We start from the raw sequence: 18,440 nt of genomic DNA on the forward strand, positions 1-18,440 counted from the left end.
TATGGGCTTAAAAACATTACAATTTAACACTTTTTCTTATACCCCATACTGCCAAAACAAAACAATTCTTTTGCTTTTTCTTTTCTTGTTTACGTGGCTTATATTTATTAATATCAATTGCATTAGAAATTTTAAAAGCACATTTTAAGGTGTTATTTCTAAATAAATTAATAAATAATAAACTCATTTCATGTTAAATTTTTATTTAAACATTATTATTCAAAATGAAAAAACTCTATGACATCCAAACTTCTATCTGCTTCCACATACAATGTGCTGCATTATATTAGACAAGGCTTTCTTCATATGCTTCAACCAAAACAGTCCTTTAGAACATATTTATCATGGAGGCTACTATTTGGTCACTGCTTCCCTATCCTTAGAAGAAGAAAGATTAAGAAACTATACAGACACAGAGTAAAAGCTAGCTAGTATTCCTGTGGTGATTGCTTTACCCTCCTTCATATAAAGTTTACCACTCTACACAAATTTCTGATAAACTGATATTTGCTTTAGAATTCTTTCAACAAATACCAGCCATCATTTGATGAGAAAAGTAGCGGTGCAACTAATGCTCAAAAGCACTAAAAAATTAAATTTTACAAACTCACATGTTAAGAGATATGCAAGATCCAAAATTTTCTCAAATTTAAATTTTGCTAAATTTAGCAAGAAATGATGTGCATTCAACTTTATAATTATTTAAAATGTAATATAGTCTCCTTTTTAAAAAAATCATATACTCATATACTCCAATATCTTCTTAAGTCCTAACCTCTATTTATGCTAAAATTCTGATTTGTGGCTAGTATTTATTCTTGCTATATGATGTATAAATATAAAATGTAAATATAAAATTTATGCGATGCACGATTTTTAGTTGAAAAAAAATCACAATTATATATTCTAGCATTATGCTTAAATTCTACAATAAATTCTAGGACTCAGTGAATAGCAAGAGTTCAGTAAATGTTATTTTTATTATTGCTATTATCAGTTACAATTTTAAGATATAGTTAGTTTCTGAGGCCTTTCTAATTGGTTGTGCAATATACACAAGTTTTTTCAATTATTTTGTGTTGTCTTTTTCATTGTGTAGAAACTTTCCCTGGATTTCTAACTTGATTATATATTTTTATTGATTTCAGAGAGTAAGCAAGAGGGAGAGAGATAGAAACATCAATGATGAGAGAGAAGCATTTGAGTGGCTTCCTCCTGCATACCCCCTACTGAGGATGGAGCCCACAACCCTGGCAAGTGCCCTGACCAGAAATGGAACTGTGACCTCCTGGTTCATAGGTCGATGCTCAACCACTGAGCTACCATGGCCAGGCATAAATTTTATTTTGTATATAAAATTAGAAATCTCCCAAATCCATTGTTCAAAATAGCAATTTTGTATGAATATAAAGAAACACCCTTAAATTACACTTATATTAGGTTTTGTGAACATATGCATATTCAGCATATTTTTAGGTATTCGTGTAACAGGCCTATTTTCACTTTTATAAAAGAAGATTATGAAGGTACCTGGTCTCAAAGTTTTGTGTCTAGTCAGCCCTGAGCCTAAATCTTTGGAATCTTATTTTTTGACCACTTTAGACTAAAAAAATAAGTATATATTTTTTTTTGCTTGGAAAACTAAACACAGTGGTGAGTTTTAAAAGACATCACATTTTATAAAATCAAATTGTTAATTTTTACAAATGGAGATTGAATTGGTTTTGTTGCCTTTTATTTAAGAGAAAGTGAATGGGATAAATAACTGTTTGAAAAATCACACAACTAATATTTAAATGAATACTCTAAAATTTGTATATAGGCTTTTTTCCCCCCAGAAATGAAACAAATTCAGGAATCCATCATACTTATGTAGATACCAGCAGATGTACCTGCAATGCTTGGCGTAACAGGTCTTGCAGTTATGGTGTGCTGTAAAATGTCAGGATGAAAAATGTGGGGGCTTTATATTCTCTTTGTGAATTCTTAAAATGAGCAAATAAAATGTCTACATAGCAAGAGTTACCATTGATAGATTTATAGACACTTTTAACACTTTGAAGGCTGTCTGAGACTTTTAATCTAATTGTTTTAATTCTCACTTTCTCACAGTTTCATATAAATGTTTTTATCTTTAGTCCTCCAGTTAAATATGAAGGTCCCCCTCCATTCACTTCTGTAGGCCCTTTTTTATTTTGATATGTCATATTCTTTTGAACAGAAATGGTTTTGTTTGCTTTGTTTATAATTTCTATGTGTGTTTTTTATGAGTCACTTTTACCAAAGATAATTTCACTATAAAACATAACATGAAAAATGACTAACATTTTTTGGGGGGATACTTAGTATGTCCCTTGTTTTCACATGGATGCTTTAAGAGAATTATGAAGATTAGGCAAAAGTCCTCATATTATCTCTACAACCAAAACATACCTAAATGGGTAATTTTAGAAATTCTTACTACAAATAAATGAAGTAATTGTATGTCACATACTTATCTTACACTCAAAGTCAGAGACTGCATATGTACACTAGAAAGCTTTCTAGCACAACAAATGCTTTCTAGGAAACAAACCACCATGTTAGTATGATGAGTACTAGCCACCTATAATCTTACTTGAAAATAATCTTTTGAAGATTATAAGAATGGTTATAGGTAAACAGTTCCACTGTTTCAAGTTCTTCACTAGAAGTCTTGTATCATTACCTGGATTCTATTTAAAACAAGTGTAGATGGCTCCCATAGCTGTATTTCATGCAGGGATATACTGCTGAATTCATGGCTACTGAAGACAGCAAGGCATGTGTTTTAACCCATCTATGTTCTATATTGCCCATATTCCTTTCTAGACCTATTCTCCTCCCTGTTCTTTGTACAGCAGATTGGTATGAATAGACTGTATCCTGCTACGCAAACAGTGACACAGCACTAGCAGCACTGGCATCACCTGGGGGCTTATTAGAAACAGTGACTATCAAACCCCCCACCCCCTAGGACTACTGACTTAGACTTTATGACTTAACAAGATCCCCAGGTGATTCTTATTAACACTTAAGTTTGTGAAGCACTAGACTCTATCAACAGACTCCCTTATCCCTTGGGGAATTCTAGCAGGAGGATGGAGAGTGGGGAGAACGTAAGATTATTTCACTGTGTCCCTCATCATTACACTGACAGGTATTGACTAGGACCCTTCACTGAAGGTAATGAGTCCTCTCAAGCCAGACAGCTACATATACATCACTCTCCCTCCATCCCAATGGGTTGGGAATGATAACAGCCTGGCTGCTACTACTCTAGGTTATAGCATGATCCCTTGTGATTCCTTTACAGCCATTCATTTAGAAATAATCCTCTTGTAAGTAAACCCTCCTTGAGGTAGCTCTTGTTCCACTGTTTCCAAAGGGACTCTGATGGATATACTAGTATCACTGTTACATGGAAATCATTAGAGCCTTGAATTTTTAGAAACTATATTAAACAACATCTCTTAATTTACCTATAACCATTCTTAAAATCTTCAAAAGATTATTTTCAAGTAAGATTATAGGTGGCTAGTACTCAACATCCTAACATGGTGGTTTGTTTGCTAGGAAATGTTTTGAAGATCTATATCACACATATTTGCTCTTTTCTAGAAACCATCCCCCCCAAGAAGCATAGATAATTCACAAGAAAAAAGTAAAAGGAAAGTCAAGTGAGTTGGATATACTGAAGTTTAGAGTAACTGAACTAAGGGTAAAAATGGCAAGAAAAAATATGGGGCTAATAGAAACTCAAGATGAACTGAATGCAACACATTAGTATAACTTGTACATGAGCTGAATATAAATAGTAGGAGCTAGAACTGTATATATTAGTTGTTTCCATAATTTTCTTAAAAATTACATTAAACTCCTTTATTTCTAAGAAAATCAGATACCAAAGATATTTAAAATTATGTGCTATTTTCTTTGTTTAAATATATTTTACCTTATGAGATTTTTATATAAGGAGAACGTGCTTTTATTGTAAAATTGCCACAAGGGGGCAGTATCATTTATTGAATGTCTTTCTTAAGTATAGGTACTCTATGCCAACTGTCTACTCAGAATGGGATAATTTCTCTCCTTTCTACAGATATAAAAATAGAGAAGTGCTAAGTAGAATTCAAGGTCTTACATATATATTTTAGCAAAACATGTTCATTCATTGACTGAAATTTCAATCCTAGCATTTGTACCACCAGTGCATATCCTAGAAAACCACAAATAGATGGGATTAGTGTACCCTGTCCTCATTTCTTCAAGGCAAACTAATGTCAAAAGTTAAGTAGTCAACAATATCTGACCTTCAGCATGTTTACTTAATATAGAACAGAACCAACTTTACTAATTAAATATAATATTGAATAAAAATATTGATTATGTCATTGATTATGTACAGATAATGCCAAGTTTTATGCATGGCTTGGAGCCTTTTACTACTTATATTAAAAAGTGTGAAAAAATTAAATAAAAAGGTGTAGCAAAAGTCAACTATTACCTGAAATTCAAATCATCATATAGTCTTTTAAGAAAATCATCATTGCCTGCATTCCTTTCTAATGGGAAAGTTCAGGAGAGTTGATGAACTATGTGTCTTTTATGTAAGCCAAATAAAAGAAAAATGTTTGAACCTCTATGAGCTCTGGATAAATACAATCTAGGAATTTCTGCCATGTTAATCTCATTTGGTATTCCAAAGAAATGTCATTTGAAGACTATTTTAAACAAAGAAAAATCAAGCATCAACACTAAAAATTACAGCCCATAACTTAGAATATGGTGTAATTATGAAGAGAAAAATATTCTATGCAATGCACCCCAAATCTAACACCATGCTCTTCTGCCACATATGAAGCCTCTGCTATTCCTAAAATTTTAAAGCTTAATTGTGATTTCACACTGTGCACAGCAGGGCAGCCATATGCTCTAGAACACTACATGCAAGGGAAGCAGCTTGTTGCAAAAGTGGGTGAAAATGCCCTGAAATAATTCTGAATAAGATAAAAATGTCTCTGATATAGGACCATTTCTTCATACTCCAAAAGGCAGAGGAGTTAGCTCTGGCACCAGCTCTGAGCACAAATAGAATGTCTTTCCCCTTCAAAATATTTTTAAAATGGAAAAAGTTTAAAAGTCACAAGCATCACATTCACAGTGACCATGTTATTCAAAGGTAAATAAGTCTGGTAACCATTTGCAGAAGTCAATTATACACAAAACCAGTTTCATTTCCAATCTTTAAAGGTACACCTTCCCTTTTAATTTACTGCCGTACATGTTATTATCTTCCTTTTTTTTTCTTACCCATTATCTAAAAAACTGAGAGGCAGTATGTTAAAACCATGAACAAACTACTAAGATTTCTGATTAATTATTACTATCAAACATTGGGGTTGAAAATCTGAAAAAAAAATCATTTATGAAACAAGGTCATTGTTATAAGTTGATGGTTCCAGTTAATGTTAAAAGATATATGCTTCCTAAGATCTACTCAAAGGAAAAACAAAAGCATTGTCCATCAGAAGTTTTTAATCCTATATTATAAGATGGTAATATGCAAATTGACGCTCACAGTGGAACGACCAGTTGCTATGATGCACACTGACCATCAGAGGGCAGATGCTCAAAGCAAGAGCTGCCCCCTGGTGGTCAGTGAGCTCCCACAGGGGGATCTCCACTCAGCCACAAGCCTGGCTGACAGCTGCAAGCGCAGGGGCAGTGGTGGGAGCGTCTCCCACCTCTTCAGCAGCACTAAGGATGTCCGACTGATGGCTTAGGCCCGCTCCCCCTAAGCTGGCAGGTGGACATCTCTCAAGGGCTCCCGGACTGCCAGAGGGCACAGGCCAGGCTAAGGGACTCCCGCGAGTGCACAAATTTTTGTGCATTGGGCCTCTAGTATCTATATAAGAATAAATTAAAAGCATGGCTTGAGAGGTAGCATTAGATAAAAATGTTCAAATCATTACTTGCAGATTTGTCACTGGTGAAAAAAATAAACTGTCACTGCTTACTATTGTCATGAAGGTTCTCAGGCATTCAGAGTATTTTTATATAATACCTATAAAAAATGCACAAATATCTTCTGAAGTAAATTCTAACACTTCTTTTTCATTTCTCCTAACAGCAACTTATTCTACAAAATGTAAAATAATTAGAAACAATAAATATATTTACTCTTATGAAGGACATAGTTCTGACAACTTCACAAATGTGATGAAAGGTAGTAGTAGAATATAAAATAATCATGATATTCAATAAATAATTATGTATTTAAATAATAAATTGGTATATTTCAGGACATATATTTTTAAATTGCTATAAATATTAGCACTGACCACAATTTCCCACAAAATAATATAATTTAAAAAATTTATTAGAACTATAAAAAATTATAAGAGTGATAAAGCATGCAAGAGTTAATATACCTAAGTAGTAAATATGTATTTACTTTACCAGTATGAAAGTCCCTACTCAAAAATTAATTATTAATTTAATAAATTATAGTAAGTATCTTACAAGAAATATATGGAACCAGATAATTATTTTAAAAATGATAACTTCTCCATTAATTATTACTTATGCTGAACATGCATGAAAATCAACACATTAGTCTCATAAAGAAGGACCAGGGAATTCAATCAGCAATCAAATGCAATTTCACCATTTGTATAAAATAGAAGATAATGCATAATTATTCAAAGATAAAATGTTTTGCCCAGCTGGCATAGCTCAATGGTTAAGCATCAACCTGTGAACAAGGAGGTCACAGTTAGATTCCCAGTAGGGGCATATGCACAGGTTGTGGGTTTCAGGAGGCAGTTAATCAATGATTCTCTCTCATCATTCATGTTTCTATCTCTCTCTCCCTCTCCCTTCCTCCCTGAAATCAATAAAAAATATATATATATTTTAAATGTTTTAAAAGTTTAAAAGTTTAAAAATAATTTTAAGGTATAGAACTTAGGGTAAAAATTAAAAGTAACAAATTAGTTAAAACTTGACTTGGGAATGTCATCATCATTTATTCACATATTCATTTATCTTTTCAGTAAAATCATAACTAACTCAATCTGTTCTATCTTAAGGATAGACCGAATTTACTGTTATTAAAGTTAGTCAGGACAATCCTTCTGCCCTAAAATATCCCTTCCATTCATCAGTTTGCTACCATTCAACTCATTCCTGTAGAATTCTAAGTCTAGCTGTAGTATATTATCTGAGATAGTTTATCAATATTGCGATTATTCTAATGGAAACCATGTTCTCCTGGAGCCAGGAGGGGGAGCAAGCACTATTTGATATGCATCGCTCTCTCTGCTTGCTCATCATCCTCATTTATGTTCATGTTATGCAGTGTATCAGCATAACCTGTAATCTTGTTTGAAATGCAGAACTTCAGATTGCACCCCAGTTCCATCAAGTCACAGTCTGCCTTTGGGTAAGACAGCCACTGATTTGTGTTCACAATGAAGTTTGAAAGCAGCATAGTCTGACTCATATTCCAAGTCCCTATCAACTCTTCATTCCATGTCTGTGTGCCTGACCAATTTGTCTGCCTGCCTTTAATTACTTGTCATTTATTATTTACATTTCTGCTAAAATGATTGCTTTAAAAGAGTTACATTAAATAATATCACTTTCCTACTAAAGCCTATCAATGGCTTCATATCTCATTTAGATCAAAATGAAGCTCTTTACCGAGGCCACAGAGCCTACCTATACGGTCTGATTCTGCTAGTTTCCCAGCTTACCTCCACCACTCTCCACTTCCAATGAGTGAGCGCCAGGCATACTCTGCTTTCTTTTCCTCAAGCAAAACTCAAGTTTTTACTACTTGTTTTCTCTGATATGCTTTCTCCCCTAATCCTAGCATGGCTGCCTTCTTACTGTTATTTAGGTCTCAGTTTAAATTTTAACTCCTCAAAGAGGCCTATCCTGACCATCCAAATTACCATCCAAACTAAGGTGGTCACCCATATACTACATAACTTGTTTTATTTTTTTTAAATATGTTTTTATTGATTTCATAGAGGAAGGGAGAGAGAGAGAGAGATAAAAACATCGATGATGAGAGAGAATCATTGATCGACTGCCTCCTGCACACCCCCTACTGGGTATCAAGCCTGCAACCCAGGCATGTGTCGACCGGAATCGAACCTGGGACCCTTTAGTCAGCAGGACAATGTTCTATCCACTGAGTCAAACCAGCTAGGGCGATAACCTGTTTTAATTTTCTGCACAGCTCTTGCTACCATCAGGTAGATATCTGTTCATTCACTTATAGTCTTTTTCTCCCCACATTAACATAAACTCAACTAAGCAAGGTCTACTTAATTTTGTTCAATGTTTGATAGTCAAGAATTGGAAGAAAATCTGGCATGTAAGTACACAAAAAATGTTTGTTGAAGAAATAAATACGAAAGGGAAGGAAAGGAAAGGAGGGATGAAGAAGGAAAGAAACAATGAAAGAAAGGAAAGAAAAAAATAAGAACAGAAAGAAAGAAAAATGAAAGGAGTAAAGAAAAGAAGGAAAGGAGAAAGGAAGGGAGGGAGGAAGGGAATGGGGGAGGGAGGGAGGGAGGGAGAGAGGGAGGGAGAGAGGGAGGGAAGGAGGGAAGGAGGGAGGGAGGGAAGGAGGGAGGGAGGGAGGGAGGGAGGGGAAGGAAGAAGGAAAGACGATAGGTAGGTCTTAAAGAAAATAACTCTTGTCTTGGACACTAACTGAAAGGCAAGCTAGAGTTAGATCCTCAAATGGAGAGTTTTGGGAATTTAAGGTATCTCTGTAGGCACTGGACCCTGGGGGAAATATATATGTGGCTGAGTTCCTATTTACTGGGATTAGAAGAGTGCCAATCTCTAACTTTCTTTATGGTGGCACTGGCCACTTCTTTGCTTATTTAACACTGGCTATACAATTAGATAAGTCCCTGTCAATTCAAAGATTAAGAGACTATAGATGATGACAAATATATTAATATATAATATCTCTGAATAAATTCATAAACAGGTTTAGTAGGTACAGTAACAATCATCTTGCTACAACACCCTTTGATGCTTAAATGCTTTCTAAATACCCAAGTTTTCCATCAAGCTATGCTTAGATATCTGATTATTGATTTAGGAATTTAATATAATCGAACCAAACTCAATGTGAGAAGAGTCTAATTTATAGTAGTAAGCTAGTTGTTTCTTTAGTGGTTCCATACTCTAAGTTCTACAACTCTGAACAGGTTGACTTCTCTTTCCTAGAACAACCTGTCACATTTGAAGACAGTTATAACTCATCCCTACCCACATATCATACTCATTCTGGATTAATTTTTCTCTTAGAATTGACCAATAAAGTTTCTCTGTAGTCTTAGCTCTACAACTTTTTCCTTTGAAATAGAGACTATCTATTATACTTTTGAATTCATCACACACTTAGCACAAATATATTATGTTCAATAAAACCCTGACACATAATAGACATGTATTATTATCCATTAAGTAACCATGCATAAATTAACTTCCACATTGTGGTATTTCATATGATGGCTTAAAAAAAATGAAGATGCTCTGGATTTACAAATTAATGCTCTATAGAAGTATTAACAGAATTTTTGAACACAGTATTAGTTGCTTGCAAACAGTAAAATATTTTTTTTAAAAAATGTACATGTAGCCAAATAGCCTATTTGTGAAAGGCACATAGTAGGCACCCAAAAACTGTTACTTCCACATAATAGGATTTTTTTCATATTACCGTCTTTTGTCTATTATAGAATGTCGCTTCTGAAATAAACTGAAAATTTAGTGTAGACATGTGTCTAATAGTCTGCTGTGTTCCCTTTTTTGCTGAGTAAGGTAAATGCTCAGATGACCTTACTCAAAAAAAAAAAAAAAATACTTATGACAAAAATTAAAAAAAACAACTCCTGCTTTTGTTTGGTTTAAAATCACTAACCTAAAATGACTGGTTTTATGCTAAATTAGCCATTCTTACCAGAAGTTGAAAATAATAAAAAGTTCTACTTAAAAATGATTATTAAAATCATTTATTAAAATCAACTACCTTTTGCCCTAGCCGATTTGGCTCAGTGGATAGAGCATTTGGCCTGCGGACTGAAGGGCCCCAAGTTCAATTCCGGCCAAGGGCACATGCCCGGGTTGCGGGCTCAATCCCCATTCGGGGACGTACGGGAGGCAACCAATCAATGATTCATTCTCATCATTGATGTTTCTATCTCTCTCCCTCTCCCTTCCTCTCTGAAATCAATAAAAATGTATTTTTAAAAAAATCAACTACCTTTTAATTTGCCCTTATTGGTGGTGGTGGTGGGTGTTCTACATCATATAAAATTTCAGTTATTCATAATTTTGAATTACACCATGAATTAAGCTAAAACCATGCTTAACCTTATTGATGTAATCACTACCAATTAAACCCAGTATGGAAGAACTGACTGCCCTATGTCAAAACAAACATCAGCAATGGGCTATAAATGCTCATAACACATATTAGACTCCACAGAGGTTACAGCCATCTAAATTAAATTTTCACCATAAATAATAATTTAGGAACTTAATATAATCGAACCAAACTCAATGTGAGAAGAGTCTAATTTTCCAGAAGAATAGGTCCACGTTTTGTACTTAAAAACAGAAACTACCCAGACTGCTCATTAACAGCTGACAGAACTTGCCCACACATATTAAAAAGAAACGTAATTCTAGTACAATACATAAGAAAAACAATGTTAAAATAAATTAAGTGGAGTGAAACACACTTTAATGACTATTTTTGAGATGGTATGACTATAAACTTCTCATGGAAGAAAACCCAGTTTCGCTTATTATCTATATTACTTTAACCTAATACAAGGCTTTGCATAATTTGGACCCTGTGAATACTGAATAAATGAAATGATAAATGAACACTAGTCCAGCAATATGAAGACTGATTTTTCTAAGCTCTGCCAGACCACAATTTCCTTTATAAAGTAATGGTGTTATGTTAGGTGATCTGAAAGATTGCATCTAATTCTAAGATACATAAGTCTTAGAATTTACAATTTTTAAATCATAAAATTACATAGGACCTGCTATTTTAAGACAGCTTTGAGTTGAAATGTCTTTGGGCTATAATATTATTATTAACGGATTTAGGGAATATTGGAAAATATATTTTATGAAATGTTAATAAATAATTTCAAAAGAGATCTTATAGTTAAGGCAACCAACTATTCTGATAAAATTTTAAATATCACTAGATACTATGTTGTCCAATATTAAATATTTGGATAGTTTTTAAACTAATAATATAATTGTTTTAGGTTTATTTATATGAATATAAATCTTCCTTTAAGGATATTTGAGCATTGCATTTATTTTGATATGGCCTTATTATATTTCTATTTAGCATTAGTATCTACTCAAAGCATTCTTTATGCATCTTAGTGATACAAACACAACTTATTAGTTTGACATTTTTATTCACCATTCAAGAATTAGTTTAAATATTCTCTATGCAGCCATCCTGCATTTTCCATTTAGATGTAGTCAGTCCTTCTACTTTACTTCAACAATATTTCAGAGATATTGCTATGGCAGTTTCTCATAATAACTTGTAATTACTCTTTTAAAAAAAAATTAGATAGACTATTGGGTGGCAAAGCCGGCACTGATCATTGTTATACCCCTACTACCCAGTACAAAGTCACGCTCACAACAAGAGTTAAAAGGTATTTGGGTAAATAATGATAAAATAATAATAATTAGTATTTGTTGAACACAAGTTAGTATCTGTACTAGTTTTACACACAACTACCTATGAGGCAAGTATTCTCAAAACTTGCAGCTTTGAGAGTTTAAAGGTTTTGCTATGATGCTATTTTACAAAAATGAAAATTGAACTTCAGTAGTTCATGTGACCTGCATAGGGTCTCACTCATAGTAGGTGGCAAAGTGAACTAAAATCCAGTCAATAAAAGCTGAATTTTTTTCTGAGGACTATCGGGCACTAATACAAGAAATTGTGGTGTGGTATTAATACAGAGTTTAGAAAAAAACCAAACCATATTTTCATTAGTATTTTAATTCCTCTTTTACTTATTTTTATTTTAATTTCGACAGACTCTAAGTGGTGGAAATAAAAAATGTTTTTTATGAGAACAAGTAGAAAGCAAAATGCAGATATATCTTAAGAAGGTAATTTAAATTGAAATAGTGCTGCTTTAACCGTAGTACAATAAATCACAAAATTAGTTGGATTAAGTACCACAGAGAAAATTAAAAATATCTTTTACAGATATTTCAAGTGTTTTCATATTATAATTAATTGTGCAGGTTTTATTTATAATAAATTAGTCACAGTGATCTAAAATTTAATATACCATTAATTAATACATATATTTTGAGTCCACATTCACACACAAGTATCAAATACTATACGCAATTTCAGTGTCCAGGTTTTCTCTGTGTTCATAGAGATAGTGTTGGAAATGGTAAGTATTTTATTTGCTCCAGTTATTAATAATAAGCCAGGAATGATCCTATATAATAAAAGGCCAGCGACTATAATGGCATAACAACCAGAATGGCTGAGGTGCATTGACTACCTCCAGGCCCCGTCCCCCAGCCCACAGGCTCTGATAGATCGCCAGATGGAGAGGAGGGAATCGGGGTGGGTGTGGGCGGCAGGCTGGGACTGGGGACTGGCCAATGGGCGGAAGATGGCCCTGATCGTAGGCTAGGGCTAGGGAACCTACCCGCACACAATTTCATACGCTGGGCCTCTAGTTAATTGAAAAGCATAAAATGAAGGTTTTAAGTGCAGTGTGAATAGAGAAAAGTGATGAAAAATTTGTCACACAAGGGAGAAAGTATGGTCCTTTGATGACTACTGCACTCTCTTGTCACAGATAGTAAAGTCAGCAAAATTGCATCTATTTTATTATATTAATATTTATTAATATGAAATTCATTAACTATATATTTCCTGTTTCTAATTATAATTTCCTTTGACTTTATGAACATATAAAGACTATAGGCAAGGCACTTATATCTGGTTTGAAGTGCTAATATAATAAAAGCAATGTATTTTTGTGGGTTAATAGGAATGATGTTCACTTTAACAGGGATAAAATAAAAAACACTGGTCTTTTTATAAATGTGCAAAAAGAAGTAGTTATCTGTAATTCTGAAATATGTAGATATTTGATTATAATGAAGTATAATTTTATGTCTTTAATTGAGGTGAATGCTCTGGTTAATAAAATTGTAAATATTTATTCACTATTTTATTAGCAAATACTATATTAATATATCTATGGATCACAAGCTATTTTAGGCACTGGGAATGCAATACGAACAAGACCCATCCATTCCTTACCTCATAGAACTTAAAATGTACAAGTCTAGGGCTGCTGATAACAAAAGCAAGGGAAGTTCAGTATTGTGATGAGTTATAACAGGAAAACCCAAACTTTGTGGATGTAACAATTTAAGGTAAAACTTGGAAAATAAATTATAATGACCAGGTTTCAAGAAAAATGAGATAGCTTATGAGAGTAGCTCAAAGTAGAAAATAACATGGTATGTTTGACAAACTAAAGAATGTTCTGCTTCACAGGGAGTGAAGTGAGAGTCATATGAGATTTTAAAGTTGGAGATATAAACAGAAGCCAGACCATGAAGGTTCCTATAGCTTATCATTGAGCCTTGATGTTATTCCTAAGGTTGTTGGGAAACTACTGGAAGGTTTAAAGCAGTAGAGTGATGTGATCAAGCTTTCATTTTCTAAAAATAATTCTGACTATACTGTGGAGAATAAAATAGAAGAAAAAGAGTTATTTTTCCTAAAATATCTAGACTAAGCAATTAGTTTTGTATCATGTTTACTGATTATTTAAACTGTCAATTAAGTGACACACTGCCTGCATACCCTATAACTCCTCTAGTACTGGGATCAGCCGCAAGCTTCAGAAAATCTTCCTTGTTTCACCAAGATGGGTTTCTCTAGTTGTCCACTGTATTTGTCTTTAAAGAAAGGCTTTATCTTTATTTCCCATAAATCAGAGCATGGCACTCACTCAGTAGGAATTTCAAGCATGTTGGCTAAGTTCGCATTATTTTTACAAAGAATACTGATTTGACATCAGCCAATTCCAATTTTGAAATTTGGCTCTAGGTGTGGCAAGCATTGAACAGATCTCGATTACTTATATATAGCATGCTTTGTATAAACCATGCCTGGCCACACTACATAAACCATAACCATTTAGAGAATATATGATAATGAACTGAAAACAGAGTTGGAATAGATATTCTGTATCTGAAATATGTTCAATTAATTAAGATTTCCAATGATGCATATATTGATATAAATGAAATCCATTTATTTTTTGACACTACATTGGCTTTTCCTTAACTGCTAAATGAAACTTGCTACTAAGAAACAGAAAAATATGCTTGCTACACTCCCTAATTTTGTGAAAGGTGGGCAGGCTAATATTAATCAACTAGAAAATTACCAATATATGATTTGGCTTTGTGATCATTTTTCCCTAAAAATTAAATTAGGAAGTCAAGGAATATTTAAATTCCTTGAGCCATAATTTCAATGAATACCTGTTACTTTTCAAAATGAGAATCTGTTCCCATATGGGTCAGGCAATAGGTTATTTAGAAATAGAAGAGCAAGCTATGCAAAACAATCACCAGACATAATGTTTCCATTTTTACCAAATTATCTATTTTCTCAATCATTAATTAACATTTATTTGTATAGTATAAAAACCTCATGCAAATACTGAAAATTACTACATAGGATAAGTTATCAATGTGTAAATATGTGCACATTAGTAGAAATTGGCTATTTTATTTCCATGCTATCTCAACAACATAACTAATATGTAATATGCAGTATGTGTTTAGTACTTGGTTTTACTACACTTTATGCATTCTCTTCTTTCTGCTTTTACCCCCACCCCCTTTAAAATTTCCATTGCACTTTGATTTGTTTATTTTACCTTCTGTGCTTTCAAATTATTCTAGTTTTGGCAGTACTATCTATAATTTTCAGCTACTACTCTGAATCTCTCTCTTTAGCTTCCTACATCTTGGTTGTCTTTCAGTTCATTCTCTAATTAGAATCATTACCAAAATAAAGCTTTGGCTTTAACTAAATGGGCACAAGTAAAATAACATCCAATACCTCTATGAGTAACAACTGCAAGCTCGTTAGTTCTTTCTATCTGTTCAGCATTTCTTGGTCTTCTCCTTGTACTTTGTGTATCTGCTTGATGAGGAGAGAGCCCGTCCTTGGACGTGTTGGGGTCCAGACCTGCATTTCTGAGATTCGTAACTTGCACTCGCTGTTCCTCGGAAAGTCTATGGATGGTGACAGCTGTAACACTGGATACAGTAACATCTGCAGGTGTGCTAGCAACAGCAATAGTGGCAGTCCTGTTATGCTCCTCTAACTCACCAGTGGAGGTAGTGAGGGTCAATGTAGAAGAACCTGTGGGACACAGTAGCACTAGATGCTAACTTTTTCTTTTAAATTTATTTTTCTGATAAGTTTAGTAAATTATATTCCCTTCTATCAGCTTAAAGATAATCAACATTAAAAGGCAAAACACACACACACACCACTAAAATGTGAAGCAACCAGATCCAAGGGTTGGTCTGCATCAATGAATAGATAGTAAACAAAAATATTCCAAATTTTAACTATAACACATTAAGGGGAGAAGGTGAAACAGTAAACCCTTTATGTAACCCTGAATCAGTCTTCTTCATTATTTATCTACAGATGAAGTTTAACACCAAATGCCATTCAGGTGACAAGTTTTGACAGAATGGGTAACTTTTCTCAAAAGGACAGTTTGAATAATATGTGCCATCTCTCTTCATAATTTTGGGGGGAAAATATCAAAATAATCTATTTTAAGACAAGCAAATGGATAATTAAAAATCAAAGTCAAAATAAAAAATGATTTTAAAAATTAAACTGAAATCATTGCTCTGTGTAAATATCTATCTTAACCTCATTTGCCAGAAAGCAATTATTCAATGTCATGAGCTATTCAGTGAGTTGTTTTTGGAATTTCTCTATTTTAAAGTAAAATTTGAGATTAACCAATTTTTAACTAATATTAAATCATTTTATTTAAGAATTATTAAAAATTGCTCTAGTAGGTTTGGCTCAGTGGATAGAGCATTGGCCTGCAGACTGAAGGGTCCTGGGTTCAATTCCAGTCAAGGGCACATGTCCAGGTTGCGGGCTCCATCTCCAGTGCGGGGGGGCGCAGTAGGCAGCCAATCAATGATTCTCATAATTGATGTTTCTATCTATCCCTCTCCCTTCCTCTCTAAAAATCAATAAAAATATATTTTAAAAAATTAACTATATTTACCTTGGAATATTTATTGTTACAAAACTAGTTTTTTAAAAGGTTGATAATTTTCAAAATATCTCATTAGTATTTAACAATATATAGCTCTCCTCATTTTATTTTCATTAAAATTTCTCTATAATTTAAAGATATATTTTAAATATGCCAAATTAGAGTGTATTTTTTTCTGTTATACTTTTTATAAGATTATCTATGGTAGTAAATAATTCTTACTTAATGAAAATAAGTAACCTTGTAATAGAAGCATGAAACTGAAAGAAGATATATTTAAAAGAATCTTGACAGTTAAAATGCTTTATAAGAAAAAAAATTGGATGTATAGCTACTAATTAAAAATAACAGTCAAAATAACAGTCGGATGCTGGTTAGAAAACTTCTGAATATTTTTTAAAGCCAATGAATGGCATATGCCTCCATATACATGCCTTTTCAATAAACTGCCCTTAAAACTGCAGTCCACAAAATCATTAGACTTTAAGACTAAAATACAGAGATATTTAACCATTCTGCAAGAAGAAAACAGTTATATTGCTTAATGTGTTTTGAGCATGCTTGGCCTGTATTTCCTTCTTGTAGGCAGGTGATTAGTAGGACAAGTGATCCTGGCCTTTTTTTTTAAACTCAAAAAAGAAGGCAAGCATGGGGCTCACTTGTTCATAAGCAAGTAAAGGGATGCATGTCTGCTAATAATTCTCCCAGCCTGTTGTCTTATTTTGTTTTAATTTGATGTAGAAATTCAAAAATGTTAAATGACTATTGTATTTTGACAGGGCAAGTGGTAATGAAGCATGATAATCACCAGATTATTTTAAAGACTATTAATATATTTTAAAGCATAAATAAAAAAAATGAAGTTGCTATTGAATATTTATCCAAGGTATCTTGTGAAGATTAGAATCTACTCAATTCATGTTGGCAATTCCAACTGGCCAGTATTATTTACTAAACTAATATTTGGTAAAGTTTTCTCTAATCACATGATTAAGCAATAACTATGCTTGCACTGCTAATGTTCAGTAATTGACCTCCTGGTAAATCAGACTTTCGGGATGCCTGTGTACTCATTTCTTACAAAAATATTTACCCGATTCATATTATTCTCCTGCATAATTTAATTATCCCTTAAATTTTTTAAGGAAAATATGAAATTAGAATAACAAACTAATACTTTAAAACTTTTCATAACTTTCAGGCTTTTTGATCATTTGCCTAGCCAGTGTTGCTCAGTGGTTGAGCACTGGCCTATGAACAAGGAAGTCATGGTTCGATTCCCATCTGGGGCATGTGCGCAGGTTGCCAGCTACATTTCCAGTGGGGGGCATGCAGGTGGCAACCCTCAATGATTCTCTCTCATCATTGATGTTTCTATTTCTCTCATTCTACCTTCCTCTCTGAAATAAATAAAACATTTTTTTTTAAAGAAGGAAACCTTTAACTACAAACATGTTGCTATATATAATCTAAAAGTATGAAAACTAATGAAATTTTTGCTCTGTCTCAAATCTCAGTTTTCCTACCTTTAACAAAGAAGTAAACTGCATAGATAATATATTCTGTCACTGAGTTTATTACAACTAAGCCCAAATAATCTCTCATATTTAGGTCAATAAATCTGTGGTAATTCTTGGAAATGTATCTATATTGCTTCTATAACTAATTTTCAAGACTTACATACCATTCCAAACCCATTTTCTTGAAAACCCCAGATAATAAATACAGTTTCTGACCAAATCTGAGAGACAGACTGATCTTTAGTAGTATATACAGCTAGAATTTGCTAGCCATTCTCATGACAAGGCTCTACTTCTGGGTAATGGTGGTGATGATTCAGTACTATTTTTTTAACCCGAGTGCACAACATGTAATGTTGGAATAAAGCACTGAACACCCCATTTACTTAATAATCACAGTCTAACCAGATATATACTTCAACAAGATATTTTACTAACTAGTTTTTATGCTTTACTTATATGTTCACATTCTTTCCTCCCCATACTAGAATGTAAGCTCTCT

At 33.3% G+C, this 18,440-nt stretch overlaps 1 protein-coding gene across 3 annotated transcripts in view; it reads right to left on the reverse strand.

Annotated features, from left to right (window-relative positions):
• Positions 1 to 18,440, reverse strand: part of CSMD3 (CUB and Sushi multiple domains 3) — an 872,847-nt gene that overhangs the window by 534,625 nt on the left and 319,782 nt on the right. Inside the window, exon 7 of one of the 3 annotated variants that reach the window (XM_036338165.1) lies at positions 15,224 to 15,529. The exons of the other annotated variants lie outside the window; for them this stretch is intronic. Coding sequence (XP_036194058.1) covers positions 15,224 to 15,529 — 306 coding nt within the window. The remainder of the gene's footprint in view (positions 1 to 15,223; positions 15,530 to 18,440) is intronic. 3 annotated transcript variants of the gene reach the window in all.

The sequence above is a fragment of the Myotis myotis genome, unplaced genomic scaffold, assembly GCF_014108235.1.
Source record: "Myotis myotis isolate mMyoMyo1 unplaced genomic scaffold, mMyoMyo1.p scaffold_m19_p_16, whole genome shotgun sequence".
In the NCBI taxonomy this organism is placed as follows: Eukaryota; Metazoa; Chordata; class Mammalia; order Chiroptera; family Vespertilionidae; genus Myotis; species Myotis myotis.